General features: G+C 41.6%; 1 protein-coding gene across 1 annotated transcript in view; it reads left to right on the top strand.

Annotated features, from left to right (window-relative positions):
• The window catches only part of GRB10 (growth factor receptor bound protein 10), a 142301-nt gene that overhangs the window by 113743 nt on the left and 11844 nt on the right, over positions 1 to 16714 (top strand). Inside the window, exons 6-10 of the mRNA XM_014872283.2 lie at positions 4177 to 4333; positions 10063 to 10178; positions 12241 to 12315; positions 15394 to 15531; positions 16045 to 16155. Coding sequence (XP_014727769.1) covers positions 4177 to 4333; positions 10063 to 10178; positions 12241 to 12315; positions 15394 to 15531; positions 16045 to 16155 — 597 coding nt within the window. The remainder of the gene's footprint in view (positions 1 to 4176; positions 4334 to 10062; positions 10179 to 12240; positions 12316 to 15393; positions 15532 to 16044; positions 16156 to 16714) is intronic.

Raw genomic sequence — 16714 nt, 5'->3', positions numbered from 1 at the left:
ATGACAGTTTGGGTTTTCTGGTTTTTGTTGTTGTTTTTTTTTTTTTTTTCCCTTCACATTCCTAAAATATTTGCATTACTTGATACACACGAAATACTGCAGTGAGGTTGAGGAACTGAGGCTGGAAGATAAAAGAGCCATGAAGATACACGACCCATTATATGAAACCACTGAAGTGATGAATATTAATGTTCTTTTAAATTTTTAATTTTTTAAGTCTTTTTGTCTTTCAAAAAAAAGAAAAGAAAAGCTTGGGGGAAGACTCCTTCCCAGAACAATGGTGCAGTCTGTTATCTGCTCCTTTGCGCTGTAAAGCACTGAATGTTCAGCCAATATAGTGCTCTGGTTGGCTTAGCATTCTTAACCTTAATTTTGAATAGAAGGTGCCTTGTGCTGCTGACGTAATTAGGGCCTTTTCTAAATCACTGTTGCAGGCAGTCTGCTGTTGCATTTCACTGCATTTCTCGGAGGGATGCAGGACAAAAGTGTCAGACTAACTTTTTGAACCTCTCATCAGGCTAAGTGTTTTCATTATTGGAGTATTTTATTCAAATGAATTCTGCTTCATTTTCCTTTGTAAGTAATAAGTCTGAAATCAATTTTGGAAGTGAAAGAGTGTTTCTGCTGGAAGAAGTTTGAATAGGGAGCTCTTAAAGTGGGAGATACTTCCTTAGGAAAAAAAAAAGAAAAAAATAAAGAGAAAAAGGAAAAGTGAGAGAGTTGGATTTGACCAATTGACTTTGAATGCAGTCCCCTCTGTGATACAGGAATACTGTTATCTGCGTCTTTTGTCACAGAAACTGTCAGAAAGTTGGAGGTGAAGCTTTGTCGTCAAGCTGGTTTCGTATTTGTGGTTATAGTTCATAACTGCAGCATTGTGTGGGGGCATAAAATCCCCTTCCCTTCTATGTGAGCCTGTTAGGGGCTGTTGCACTCTTGCATCTGCAGAAGCACGGGGTTTCATTTCACTTCTGCCTCTCTCCAGTTCCCTGGGGCAGGGTTCAGCTCAGGCCATTACATCCCCTCCTGATGCAGTGTTTTATATCTGTGATGTCAGTGGTGATACATGGCCTTGCGCTGTCCTTGATGGCAAACACAGCACTATTAATAGTCAGTGAAGTTAACTTGCTCTTCACTGCGTTCATGCTGCCCACCCACTGCACTCCAGTCCCTGGGCTTTAAAGGCACTGTTACCACGCCAAGGGCTGACTGGTCCCGCAAATGAACATACCCATGTTTGTAACCCAGCTCCCATAGTGGCTGTGGTGTGGGCATAGTGGGTGCTGCCTCCAGGGCCTGGCTCTCCGGAGGAGGGAACATGGCATTACAGTAGTCGCATGCCAAACTGCAGCGTTGGGCATCCAGTAGTTTGAAATGCTGTGGTACTTCAGGGGGCTGGCATCAGCATCAGCTCAGGCTCTGGGCAAGGAGGGGGAGGGTGGAGCACGTACCCATGACCTCTTTACTTCATACTGAGAGAGCGCAGCATGAATGAGCATAAAAGACAGCTGCAGCTTTCTTCCAGTGGCCACATGGCATTAAGGTTTTCCATGCTTTGGAGCAGGGAAAAGTGTGGTGATTGTCTTACAGCTCTCTCTTTTCCACCTGCACGGGCTGAAGAGGCACCCTCAGCAGCACAGCTTTGCCTCTCTTCTGGGACTTGGCACTGACAGTGATCAGGTGCAGTCTGTCCTGTATCACTGCCTTGTTCCCAGCAGGAAAGGAAAAGAGGCGGAGTTTGTCCTCCAGGTGTTGCAAAAGTGGCGATTGCTGTGGCGTATTCCTGATTCGGGCTCCCCTGTGAAAGCTGAGGCAGAGCAGAGGGCTGTGCTTCTCGTGACTAATGAATGAATGATGTCACCAGGTTGGTTTCCGAAGCAGGAAATCTATCCAAAGTAGTTTCGTTTCAATACAGAAAGTGCAGTTACGTGCACAGACTAAGCTGAAAAGTAGAAAGGAATTCTTTCACCACTAACTTTTCGGTCCAGTCGATGGCTATACTATAAAAAGTAGAAAAAAAAAAGCGGGTGTTATTCCCTCCCATTCCCCACTAAAACAGACTTTCTGTCTTGTTGCATACTGGTTTTTCGGTGTGCTTGCCCATCCTGGGAGGGACAGGAGAGCTGCGCTCCCCACTCGCGCACTGCGGCGCGATGCCTGGGGGGTGTCTCGGGCATCCATCCACTCGTGTCCCCCCGTCCCACGGGCGCGCTGCCGAGTGGCGGGGCTGGCCGGGACTGCTGCGGGTGTGATGCGGGGCTCTGCTGCGACACGGCGCTAGTGACACAACACAGACTTGCCCGCAGGACAGAAAACGGGGGCACCCCCACGCCCAGCAAATTCCTGCGTGTGTGAGGATGCCTCTGGCTTGGCTAAGCGTTGGCAGGAGTGCAGCCGTAACATCGCACAGCACGCATGCCTTCCCCAGAGCAACCGGGATTCCCCCTCCTCTCCTCTCCAGAGCCCACTTCTGAAAGAGCTGGCTCATCCCTGCTGTCAGATGAAGCCGTTTCCTGAACGCGCGGGTTTGAGTCACTTGGGCTGGATGAGGCTTTAACTCCTGCCTCACCGGGCTCGAATTTGTGCGTACCGGGGCACGGGGCAGCGGGGGCACAGGGGCGGCGCCGGCCGTGCTCGCTGGCTCCCGGCGCGGTGGCACCGCCGGGGCGCGGAGCGGAGCCGGGCCGGGCGCGGGGCGGGAGCGGCGGCGGAGAAGTTCAAGTGCCCAAGTTGCAGGCGATGACATCAGCGCGGGCAGGCCGGGCTGCGGGCGGGACCGGCACCGGCGCCGGGGCAGCAGCAGCAGCAGCAGCAGCAGCACACGCGTGTCGGGCTCTCCGCATCCCGCCCCGCGCCCGCCCCAGGGGTCTCAAGCGCCCCGAGGTCCTCATAAAAAAAACCACATTTCCTTTGTAATTCCTTTTTTTTTTTTTTTTTTTTTTTCTTTTTGTAGGGGGGGGATGGGGGAGGCGGGAATAATTTGGAAGTCTGATAGTGTGTGGGAAATGATTACATCAGTCGGAGGGAGGGCTAGGATTGGTCTGCACAGTGTGGTTTGATTCACTACCGCAAAGATTGCGTGTAACCCTTTGAGTGGAGCTCTGGCAGAGTTGTTTCCCTCCCCAGAAACAGTCCCCATAGCAGGGGCTACGTGACAGGTAGGGTACGGCCGCCCCTGACGCCGCCGGCACCCCAGGCGCCCAGCCGCAGGCTGCAGAGGGTCGGCGGAGGCAGAGAACTAACTCTCAAGAGGCAATCCCCATTTAAAATGCCATCTTGTTCTTCCGACTGCTGCCTTTTACGTGCCGTTGAGGTAAGATTTTCCATATCGAATTACCCTCCAGGTTTTTGTTAGACTCCTTCTCTCCCTAGTATGCGGAGCGTTTTAAACACAGAGTTGATTTAAATCTGGGACCTGCACGTTTGCCCAGAGAAATAATTTTGTGGGAAGTGTCTCTTGCTTGAGTAGAACAATGCAAAGAGGAAAGCATCTGTATAATCCAGGAGGTGGGGGAGAAGGTTCTTGACTTGTTCTCTCATCCCCATTGATATTTAGGATGTACAGCGTATGCACATTTGGTTGCAAACTACTTTCAAGCTAGGATCAAAAGAGAAGTCAGGGCAGGGAGAGAAAGAAATGTGTGGACTGTGCTAGGTAATTGATTTGCCGGCAAACTGCAAGTGGGACTTCCCCACACGAAACAATAAAAAGTTAGTGGGGAACAAGAGAGCCTTTTTTAACCTTTGGGGTCTTGGCCTGCTCCTCTGTGAATGTGCAGAGGCCTCCGATGGGATCGCAACAAAAATTGTGTGTGTTTGACTGGATGTGATTTCTCTCGCCCACTGTTGCCAAAGTACTCTCTCGACATTGTTTCACGTTTGCTTACCTTACACAGCTTTGTACAGAACCTGCTCTCTCACTTTTCCTGTATATGTGATCATATTAACCCTGCTGAATCTTTGTTTAGTGCAGGGAGGTGTTGGGGAGGGGGGAGGGGAAATAGGTCTAGGGGGCATCGAGAGAAAGTGTTATAAAGTGAATCATCCATTTCATTTGTCCTGGCTGCCAAGGTGCTTGGAACCCTCACAACAAGAGGATGATGCTTTTCTACAGTAGCTGTGTGGTTTGCCTATGTTCAGAGCTGTTGATCTGTAAGTGTACCCTTTATGTTGCAGGATGTAAAAGTCTTTAGTGAAGATGGAACAAGCAAAGTGGTCGAGATTCTAGCAGACATGACAGCCAGGGACCTCTGTCAGCTGCTCGTTTACAAAAGTCATTGTGTGGATGATAACAGCTGGACTCTAGTGGAGCATCACCCTCACCTAGGATTAGGTAGGGAATGGTCAAAGGGGTGGCATGGTTACCTGGGAACATAAAATATGTGTAATTCATATAAATGTGCTTCCAGACGGAACGTTTTCTTTTCCACTGCTTTTATTTGTACAATTAGCTGAAGTCACATACGTGCTTTCTGTGTATTACAATTTGATGTGTTAAGCGTTTAAGCCATTTAAAGTCCTTCCCCTATTTCCCATCCTCTGTTTTTTTATTATATAAAAAAAGAATTGTCTAATCTTCACGCTAGTGCTCTGTTGCTACCTTGCTGTGTCTGAAGCTATTGCAAATAAACAGCTTAGGCAAATTAAGCTTGATCCTTAGAGTATGGTCCTATGAAACAGCTCAGCTCATCACCAGCTGGGAGACCTGGGTGAACAGACTCAGCCTTACGTACCTACAGTAATGCTTATGAAAGCTTGACATGCTGAGGTGGGGGAGGGGGTTGGCTAAACTTGACTTCAGGCAGGGAAAAAATGGTGGCACCACCCGCAAATCCATGGGCAATTTCTGGACCAGCGGTGGTATCTGCTCTCCAGGCAGCAGCTCCTCCACCTGATTGAAATTAAGGTGTCATGGTTACAGTTTCAAGAAGGCAGCAAGAGGAAGAACCGTGGGGAATTAAATAACACCGTGAATTGGTTTAATTACAGTACCTGAAAGGATCTCATGTTATTCAGTCTTGCTTTTCCTGTTATTTTGTGGCACTGATTAGTTACAGGGTTCTGCTGTGCAGCTTGCAACAGCATATCGCGCAGATAATGCTATCTATAATTCTCCATGGCGTACAATAACGCTTTAAAAAGTGTAGCATTTGGAGTATTAGTCGATATACTTCATGGGGAATGTTTTTTCTAGAAAACACAGGAAGGCAAATCATAAGCTGCAATCGCCAGCACTGGAATTGTGAATGCTATCTGTAGCTAACAGAGGGGGTTTATGTCTAAAAATGTAATTCAGAACCCTTACGAATAAAAAAAAGGGAATTATTTGCTGGAAATGTGATGCCCTAAATCAATACTGTTGAACACTAATAAATTCACTGCTCTGCAGAACTAACTCTTAAAAAAAACCCAAACACGTAGGATATTCTGATTATTTAATGGTTTTATTATCTCTCCTAATGTAGAAATATATGAAAAAGTTAACATGAAACACTCACTGATCTATGTCTGTGATATGCTCTCAGTTCTGAGGACATAGGATGAGGTGAAGAATTAAGGTATAAATTACAGAATCTTTATCTCCGTAGCTTAATACGCCACATGCGCTTCTAAAAACCTTTACAAATTTCCAGTTTTATCAATGCTCATTAAACTACCAGGCTCTCTTTTTCTATATTCTCTTTCCCATCATTGCTGATTACCAAGGTATTGTGTAAACAGAAGCCTTCTCCTTTGTAACCAACATCCTTCTCCTGCCAGATTCATTCAATGATGCCACAATTCAGTGTTTGTGACATCACAATAGCTTCCATGGTGACTAATTGTGCTGTCAAACTCTGGTGTGTGACATCTCTGAATGAATCGGGCAGGAGGCTGATTAGGAAATCAAAAGCTTCTGTTTACACACAAATAACTTGGTAATTAACAATGATGGGAAAAGAGCAAGATACTTATCGGGCTGCATTTATATACATGGAGACCTGCCTGCCTTGGACCTCTGGTTCACACTGAAGCACAAAGCGGGCCCCCAGAGAAGTGGGGTGTGCAGGTTGGGGCTTCAGCAGCCACCAAACTTTGTTCCACAAGGACGGCCCCAGGGCTGTCCCCTGTAGGCCATGCAGCAGATCTTTGTGAGAAGTAATGCAACCTTTGGGGGTGTAAAGCCAACAGACAAAGAAAAAAATATTTAAAGAATTCCAGAAAAATGTAATTATATAGATTTCACATATCTGGAAGGATGAAGACAGAAAAAGTAATTATCAAGTTGATTTATCAGCATCATCCAGTTTCTTGAATTTGGGGTCTAAAGTATACATATTCAATAAACTTTAAATACCAACTCTCATGCTTCCACCAGTTTTGATTGCAGTTTGAATTTTTTATTTTTTGCTTTTTTCTAACTCCTGTAGCTTAAATGCTTTCCTGTATTTTGGAGACTGTCAGGTCAAGGTAGTAATCTGTCTGCAACCTGGATGAAATTATCATCAGGCATCTGACGGTCCATATTTGTTTCTCTAGATATAAGATTGCCAGTGTAAGTATGAAACAATGGTGAACAAATACTTAGTGTGAAGAGAAATATGGTAAAAGAGCAGTTAGAATTCTGTGTTTCTAGAAGACATTATTTCTTATACAATACATCCTTGATGACTTAATGCTCTAGGTGATAGTCTTGAAGCCCACCAAAAGAGAGGAGTTCCTTCATTTAGTTCACTATCTTTTTCTTCCTCCCCATATTTAGCCTAATAGTTCTTTCCAAAAGAGCTTGGATTGCAGAACCAATTAATTGTTTTACTATTGGGCAGACTGAAGACAAGATCAAATTTTTGAAGCCAGCTGCATGTTTATTATTGCGTTGATCTTCGAGGTCCCACTTTGGACCAGCTTAAGGACCTCTCACCTCATTATTTACTTCATACACATAGCTGAATATATTCCAGATAAAATGTGAGCTTGCACATAACTTTTAACAGCTATTTTACTGCACACAATATTTGTGGTCTCACTGTAGGCAGTGGTGTGACAATTTGACATCAGACTTTCTTGATTTGACATTTGGAAGTGGGTCCTGCTGCACCATACTGCTAATATCTAAAGCATGTTGTACCCAATATTTAAGCAGTCTATGAAATTTGAATTGGTCCCGTTATTTTATTTGCTACTATATACCTAACCTGTTAATAAAATGGGGTATTCTCCCTATGTTCTATTCCATGCTTTAACTATCATCAATTTAGGATGGGGACAGAGATCTATGTATTGGACATTAACAAAAATAATAATAGTAAAGACATTCACGTGATTTTATGTGTCTGGACACTGAAAGAATCCCTCCCTACCTACAAACTTCATTTTTACAGTTCCAGAATTGACTGTACACCTTACTAAATACAATTGAAGCAGGAGAGAATGTAGTAGGGCTCTGAAATATGTAAGGGTTAGAAGAAAACATTGCTGCAGTTTTGTACCTAGATTTTTTGGTTAACATGCATTGATTTCCCTTAATATGAGTGAATTAAAAGTGGAAACAGTTAAACACAGCACTTGCTCAAATGCAAAATCAGGGCAGGCTATTTCATACAGGGGTCCACCTGTCATTTGTAGTTATTCTCTGATTGGGAATTTTGGGTTATACCTATGAGTTGTTAATGATGGAATCCAGCTCTTTTTCCCACCTTTTATCACTGCTACAGTTCAGTAGAAGTTCCGATAATAATGCAGATTAACTTGGGTGGGGTGGGGGGAAAGTCTGTTCCAGGAAGTGTACAGAGGAGACGGAGTGGGGCCTATCAGATAAACTGAAAGGACACATTTCTGGTCACTTCAACAGCAGCACCACTTGAAGACAGGCTGACCTATTGAACTGAACTTAACAGGCTGACATCTGTGCTCCTAGTTTTGTAGCAGGAAGCTCAAAGCAGGGTCTCTGAGTTGCTCGTGTGTCAAGTTCATCCCGTTTGTACCAACTGAGTGCAAATTACCAAGCACTTCCCAAGTGTACAACTCCTAGGAAGTAATAGCAAACTGACCAGGACTAGCTTCCTTTTTTCACATGCACGTGCTATGAAGTGTTGCACCTTTTCTCCAAGATGGCTTTGACCGTCAAAATGAACATATAAACATTAAGTCAGCGGGAGTATCACCACAGAATCTCAAAAGGGTCTTGATGTAGTGACAGAATACTACATAATCTAGGTCAGTTGTCTAAAGCATCTAAGAAACAGGCACTAAGTATATTTACACAAACTAAACACTGAAATACAAAACCAATTGACAAATGTTCATCTATACTTCATTTCCTCAGAACAGAATAATCAGTTTGTCCCTGACAAGCAATTTTTAGTGTGTTAGGAAAGCAAAGACCACAACTTTGGGTGGTGGCAGAACAAGACTGTAAAAGGACTTGTGGTCTTTCAGGGTTCATACTGTGATGAAGCTTCATACCAGTGTAATTAAATGTTTTCTGTAGGAAGCATGATTTAAAAAGTAGGCCCCTCACCCTCATAGGCCCACAGTCCTCATCACAGTGTGGAAGAGATTTAACTTCACCAGTTGCTTAAAAACTATTATAGTAGTAGCACCAGATTAGCAATACCTAAAACTTTATCTGCATAGCCCTAGAAATGCGTAGGTTTAGGTGGTGAATGCTGAGGTGGTGCCAAATATTCTTTATTAACAGCCACCCGGTAGCAGTATTGTTGTGCACATTAGTCAAGGAGTTATCTCTTCAAAGTGATGTGCCTGATGCACTAAGAAACAGCTCTTTGTTTGAGAGCAGCCCACTATGGAGGTTTTTCAATATTAACCCCTTTGAAAACACTATCTGTAATAAGGCTGGACATCACAAATGCACAGTAAATGCTGAAGTCCTCAATGAGCTGGTGATGACTGACAACCTAAGTGCAGGTGAAAAAGATGATGGGATCATTCAGTCATAGGTTAAATTTTCAATCAAAGAACACCACGTAATCTGCTGAGTTCAGTAATTCAAGTGATATTCCAGAGCTTGCTCTTTTTGCAATGCCGAAGACTGCTTGCTTTCTATCCTGAAAACACCCCAAGAGAAATTGGGTGGCACCCTGGCATTTCTCACTGTAGGAATACAAGGATTGCAGGAGCACAGAGTGAGGAAGGGACTCTCCAAACTTCTTTGGTCAGCAAGTCACAGGCATTTTGTTTAAAGCTTTGCAAAAGTTATGTTTTGTTTGACCTAATTTTTAATTTTTGTATTATATAAGACATAAAAGCACTGACTAGTTAAAACTTTTGAAAAATAGCTAAATATTTTCTCAGAAAGTTCTGGAGACTTGTCAAGATAATGAGTTCATTAAGTAGTGCACACTTAGCCAGTTGCCTTCTTTTGAGTTACTGCTTTCAGTGAATTGGGTTTGTTAAGCTATCTGTTCGTGCTTTGATGTGCCATTCTTTTGACCAGAGAAGTGGTAGTTATGGGGAGTTACCTTGTAACCAAATCTAGAGCAGAAAATTGCCCTGTCATGTGTACAAAACATTTGTCTCTGTCAGTATTCCTGTAAAGTAGATCCTGTGACCTCTTTCATAATAAACCCCATTGTCTAGCATCTACAATAAAGGCCTGAAGTTCACCTTGAAATGAACTGGTTTTATAGAGTGTGATCAAATACAACACTGTATTTCTGTGATAGTTCAAGACCTAACAGTGGCCTTTCTGTAACTTTTTTCCATCTTAAACCTGTCCACCTTGCCAGTTCCACAGCACACAGCCAGTACCAAAAGAAGAGGTTTGTCTGTATTAATGTAGCTACTGCACACAAAAAAAATCTATTCCTTTCTCAAAAGTCTCAGTGTTTATGAAGCCCTGATATAGGCATTCCTTGAAGAACACTGCCATATAATGTTAAACTGTGTAATACTTTACAAAGTGAAGTATTTCTTCATGGCAATATGGTTGGAAAGCTAGAATGTGTTTTGCTAATTTCATAAAAGGTAATGGAATTACACTGGGGTGTTTTAACTTCTGTTCTTAGTTGGTCTCACTCCTGCTGGTTGGCTGTGTGTTAACATCGTGTTCTTTTTCCACAGAGAGGTGCTTGGAAGATCATGAGCTCATAGTTCAAGTTGAATCCACAATGGGAAGTGAAAGTAAATTTTTGTTCAGGAAGAATTACGCAAAATACGAATTTTTCAAAAATCCCATGGTGAGTCTCATTACTTAGTTGTTTACACCACAGAGGAGTGGATTGCAATAACATTCCTGGGCACTGTTATGTTTTAAACATTTATTATAAAAAAAAAAAATAGGCAACCAACTAACAGAATTTTTTCCAAAGAAATTTAACCAATGTTTAAATTCCTTGTACTTTCCTCCCAGCCTTAAAGCCTCAAGTGTTTTCGAGTTACCAAATATACTTGTTTCAAAATGTCTGTAGTTACGTTGGAGAGTGACCAAGACAGGAAAATCTTCGTTAGTTTAAGAAAAACAATCAGAAGTGCAATTTACTCATTATCGTCAAAGTTACTTGATTCAAAGCAAATTAATCACGTAACAAGTAGTATATCCAAACCTTTTAATTTCTGACTGTAATAATTAATAAAACCCCAAACCCGTCTGGGTAACCCCTAAAGCACTTACTCCATACAAGGAATTTCCAGTTTATCACTGCATATATCGAACCTTGTTTCACCTATGGCTGTGCTTTACTAGTGTGCTGTGCCTTCTTTACTGAGCACAGTAGCTTCCCCTCTATGTCCTTGGTATACCCATGCTTGAAAAGTACTGTATGTCATAGCTATACCTATTCCTGGATTTTTAAGACCCTTTGAACTTTTACTTTTTGTAACTGATCCTTTGAAGCTGGTTACTGTGTAACTGCTTATCTGAGGATGACTTTTTCCCATTTTATCTAAACAATTATGTTGGAGCAGACTGTTGGTATGAACCAATGTCAGCTGGTGTGACCCATCGAGATAGCTGAGGAAGGGTAATCCAGAGGTGATTAGGGAAGAACAGATTTTGGGTCAGTCAGGCATCTGTGGTGCAAGAAGAAAAAATGATATACAAGGTCATGTTTAAACTCATTGCTGAAGTAACTGCAGGTGATAAATTCGTTCCTTTCCTCACAGATGCAAGTGCACAGTTGCTGCATCCTTGCACGTGTGCTTGCATGTACATTTGTCATCTGCTGGTGATTGTTTCAGAGTCTGTGCCTTGACTTACTCTGTGAAACGTTTCTGTACATGGAGTGTTCCAGTTTTTCACTTCTCACCATTGATATGGTGTTGATCTCACCATCTGATAACCTATGAACATCTGAGTGTTGTACAGAAGTTTTGGTATCAGAGGAGCTAGCGCATTAATTTCATGTGATATATTTTAATTAAATAACAGAGCATGGGAATAAAACCCAGAATGCTTGGCATTCAGTCCTAGGCTCCTGCAATCACAGAATAAATCATTCTTGTGGTGTAAGAATGCGAAGGCTCCCTATCCGTTGCATTAGCTGTTGCCATATGGCACTGTTTCTACTCAAGAGAAGCTGGTAAATGTTAGCTTTCATAACTCATTGTGCAACTTACCTGGCAGAAGGGTGATTCCTCTTCAGCCCTTCTCTTTATGCCCTAAAGACTGAAATTTATATTGCCTGAAGAGTGACAAATGTTCTAAACTGGAAATGTTTTTGTTGTGATTCATCTTGTTATAATCAGTCATTGTTTTATTTCAGGCATTTCTGTATGTCTCTGTGCTTCAAATAATGTTTAAAAACTTCAAGAATGATTTCATGTCATTGCTGTGTATAGTAAATTCAGTGTACCAAATTATACAGGAATTTTAAAACATAGCAGATGAAAGGGGAACTGGAGAACTAAATCTGTAGTCGAGTCATTGGTGCAATAAGCAAGGAGTCACTGCATACTCAACTCGCAGGACCATTCATCCTTTCCTTCCTAAGAAAGTAGAGGCTGTTAGAGATCCCCAAAAGTCCTCAGTAGAAGAGGAAGTGAGAGGAAAATGCACTTGTGAAATGCTGCATATCAGATATTTTAAAAACCCACAATCTGTCTGCATGGGCATCTGGTGAGCAGAAGGAAGGGAAGAACTGCACTTGAAAAGCCCTAGTATTACTTTCTGTATCAGGGGATCTCCAAATTGATTTAATAGTGATAGTTCCAAAAACTTAATGACTGGAAGAAAATGTCACTAGTTCTCTGTAAGCGTTCAAATGTAATGTGACTTCCAATTGTCTTCTTTTTTGTGTCTAGAATTTCTTTCCAGAACAAATGGTTGCCTGGTGCCAGCAAACAAATGGCAGTATCCCACAGTCACAACTTTTACAGGTACTGTAAATTATCTGTACGGACAAAGAAAGTTTTGGAGCTGGAGGGAGAGGGATTGAGAGGAAGGAAGGATGGAAGGAAGGCAGACAATTCAAAGGTCTGGAAAATAGTCAGTCAGAGAAAGACCAGTATAGTGAATTAGCATATGGGGCTAATGTTGGAAATACCTGACAAAGATCTTGCTCTGTGGCATTGAGGTGTAAATTGTAAACACGAAGTATTCATAGCTATGGTCATACATATTTGTTCCATTAATACTCAACTTACTTGTGGGTATCTGGTTTAGCCACCTGATGTTACTCACAAACAGTCTTGGCAAATATATTTCTAGAAAAACAAATATACCTTTTATAAAAGGCAGAACAGAAGTACTCTTCTGTACTCCACATTGTAGCACAGGAGAAAGTGCAGAAATGAAAGTGGATATTAGAAGACGAGTTTGAGATGATGAGAACTTTTGCTTTTTGTGTCCCATATTTGTGCCTGGCAAGAATTAACAATAAGGACCCACTTCCCCGTGGTTCAGCCAACTAGCTGCTCTTTTGTATAGAAAAATAATGCCCTAAGAAGTAAGTGCAGGTAGAAATTTGTACACAGTATTTGCAAAGTAATCCCATTTAAAGCTCCCCAGGTTAAATTGAAGGGGTGTGTTCCTTATGCATATGTGTTGGTAGAGTTGTGCAATCTGCATGGTGGTGGCATGTATGCTGCATTTATGCTGAAGTTTCAGTGTCACTCTACAGTTTCTTACTTGCTCATAAAGGACCCGTGGTGGTGGCATGGTTGGTTGGCCTTCAAGGATGGTGCTGGAGGGTGGGCTTAAATCTCTCCATTTTAGCACTCCAGTCTAAGCCCCATAGTCTAAATCCTTTTCACTTCACTTGTGTTCTTAACCTGTGGACATTCAACTCCGGAGCCAAATTAAAACACAGTTTATTAAAGAAATACTATACTAAGAACATACAACAATTATGCCTAGAAGACAGTATCATGAATAACAGGCAAATTATAAGTACAAATAAGCAGAAGTACAAATGTATGAAGAATATAAACATAGAAGTAACTGATTTTAGCTTGATTTCTGTCATTTGCATGTTTGCAAGACTGCACTGACTCTCTGTTTAAAGAGAAGTTTCCACTGACTTTTGATCCAGTGCACGCATCTTGTCCCATAACCATATCAAAGTCCGTTAAATTCTGGTTCCACATTCACTGAGAAGAAGTTAAAACATTAGCATCCACTTATATTTGGGAAACAATAAAAAAAAAATCAAGCTAATTTCTGGAATTATAAATGAAAGTCATGTGCAGTGTGGTTGTAATCAGGAGCCAAAACTGGCATGGACTGGCATTGCCATAGACTAGTAGGAAGAGAGGTCTTCACACCTTGGACCCTTCTTCTGGTAGTTTTAAGTGGAGAATTGAATTAACTTATTAATACAAGCAGCAGGACTCCCCAAAAGAGCAAGATGTTCTTGAACATGGAAAAGTTTTGAAGGCAACTCAAGTGGTAGCAAAGGGAAAACCTTACAGCCTCCTGAGGTATGAATTTGCTTCTGGGAAGGCTCAGAAAGGTACAGTCCTGGAGAAGCATAAGTCATGGGGGTTTTAACAACTCAAGAGGGTGGGAGAAAGAGGGTGAGCATATTCCCTCTAGTTCATTGTTTGCCCATTAAAAAAACTATTTTTGTTAAAATTTTTATATTAAGTACTTCTTTTAAAAAACACACAACTATTTCTCAGAATTTCAATGGCAGTTGAAATTTATTGAAGGTAAACCTCCTGCAGCCTAGTAGTCATAAGGCATGTTGCATCTGAGGCCACCTTAAATACTGAGCAATTTCTCTGGTTTTAATTACACACATAACAGGGAAGAATATTAAATATCATTTCATGATATCATATACTGCATTAAGAGCTAGTATTTTTAGTCATGACGGTAGCATTAAAACCAGTGGGATCTGTTTTCCCTAGTCTCAGCCCGGCTCAGACATGCAAAAAAGCTTGCCATCTTAGTTTACTTTTGTTTTAACTGACTGGACAAAAAGAATCTATTCTCCTTTTGGTCCTTCTCTTTCACAGCTGAGAAGTGGATTCTCATAGTAAAAATAGCAAGCAAATTGATTGTTCTTTCCCATTCTATTAGAATGAGATGAGGAGGGGGACTGGAAAAAAACAAGGGTTTAATGCAAGTAAGAATTCTGAGACAGGGCGCTGGTTTTGGTTTTGTTTCCTGTGGACATTGTCCACACCAAAACACAACTTTGAAGAATTGCAGAGACATCTAGGCCAACCAGGTTTATGCATTTTTCTTCATACTTGTTGAATTTATTAATTCTGCATTTAACTTAATGATCAAGCCCTCTGTCATCTAAAAACCTGGCCTGTTGTAATAAGGGAGTAGTCCATCAGTTCTCCTACCATAATTAATTCCGCCTTCCTGAGATGTATCAACAAATCAAATTATTTCGTATGTGGTTCCTCTGCTTATGTCAAGAACTTAAATGCTTCTCAATCCTGAAGTCTGGTATAATTGCTGGCACTTACTTGACTGCTCTACATTTCCTTTTCAGTTAAATACTCTGTTTTCTGTTATACCTCGTCTTGGGACAACTTGAAAACCTGAAATAGGCCCTTCCCTTTCAAAAACTTTAGGATAAAGATGGAGATTTTGGCCAATGTTTCCAAGTTAGACAATCTGCCAAAATTGCTGTGACAAGGTATTATTTTAAGAATTAATAAGCTTATTTTCCCTCCCTTCAGGCCAGGTGCAAGATGAATGGGGATACAGAGAAGCAGTAGCTTTTTTGAGATTTAAGTCTTGAGACTTAAATCAGAGAATAGGAAGGTGCTGTCAGTTGCAGGAGGAGATGGCCAGGTAGACGCAATGGAGGAGCAGGAATGTATGTTTTAGTCGTAAATCAGATTAAACATCTAGGTCAATTTAAGCCTAGCATGAAACTGCACCTCAAGTCAGCAAAGTGATTTGCCATTTTCTTCTCCATTCTGCAAATACAGTGACAATTTCATAATTCATCCATAGGATACAATGTTCATCTACATTTTCCTCTCCAACAGAACTTTTTAAACTCCAGTAGCTGCCCTGAAATTCAAGGTTTCTTGCATGTGAAAGAGCTGGGTAGGAAATCATGGAAGAAACTGTTTATGTGTTTGAGGAGATCAGGACTTTATTGTTCTACAAAAGGAACTTCAAAGGTAAGATTAAAAAAGAAGTTGCACAGTACTAGCACGTGAAAGCATTTTCTGCTTTTACAGTGGATATTTTTTGCTGTTTTTTAAAAATCTCCACACAATGTTCCCTTTTTTTTGTTCCATAGAAAAGATAAGTAAGGCATGATCAATGCATGAACACAGCCATACAGTTTCATTATAAAATAAAAACAAACCAGCCAGGCAACATCATTGTTGCCACTAAAGTTTTGCTAACCTTCAGATTTCTCTGGACCAATGTAATAGGCCAGGCCATTTTTAATGTGATGGGCTTGCATAAGTATTTTGTGAGCTTCCTGTACCAAGCACTTTCTGCTGGTAGGCTGATATTTAAGGGGTGTGTACCATGGCCTCTTGAGGCTTGAGGCTCTCTCCTGGGAGAGGAGCAGTGTTCGTGCACTGCCCTCTGTTGGAGGCTGGGCTGGAGAGACTGCAGAGCTTGCACAACATCTTCCAAAACCTTTCACTTACCTGTGCTAAATCATGTTATTTCCCCAGGAGCCAAGACATTTGCAATTGTTGGCTGACCTAGAAGACAGCAATATCTTCTCGTTGATAGCAGGCAAGAAGTTGTACAATGCGCCTGCAGAGTATGGATTTTGTATAAAGGTAAATCTTCTCACTGAGTTCTTCCCAAATTCCAAACGGTGTTGGTAGCTCAGAACTCACCCCAACCCCCAGCTAAATGGGATTTGTATGTAAAACTCTGCAAGCCTTTTCTGTCACGAGGACTTGATCTTTAACATCTTTCACTTGGCAGGCATGTCCTGTGAATCTTGTCATCATTTTATGTGACACTTTTAACACTTTATCTGGTGCTCCTTTGGTTTGGGAAATTTTTGTGCAAGAGCAGCTCAGTGCTGGAGCATGGTGCGCTTGTGAGGTGGCCTTGGTTCATCTCACAGATGAAAGCTTTTTGCAAGTTCTCTAATCAAATAGAAAAGTTTCTGTGGACAGCAAGCCCAAAACTACATAGCAGCAAAGGATCAAACTCTGATGGGGTGCAATTTTACCATTATTATGGGCCAGAGGTTTGCCTTTATTTAAAGAGGAATACTGTCTTGGAAAAATGAATGTAAGAATAACCAGTTGCCTTTGAAGATTTTTTAAACTGTTGTGCTGAAAGATTCATTTGGAAAGTATTTCAAAGGTTTGAAAAGTGTAATTT

Source organism: Sturnus vulgaris, chromosome 1 (assembly GCF_052056855.1).
Source record: "Sturnus vulgaris isolate bStuVul1 chromosome 1, bStuVul1.hap1, whole genome shotgun sequence".
NCBI lineage: Eukaryota > Metazoa > Chordata > Aves > Passeriformes > Sturnidae > Sturnus > Sturnus vulgaris.
The sequence above is the reverse complement of the archived record's forward strand: the minus strand, read 5'-3'. Positions and strand labels throughout refer to the sequence as shown.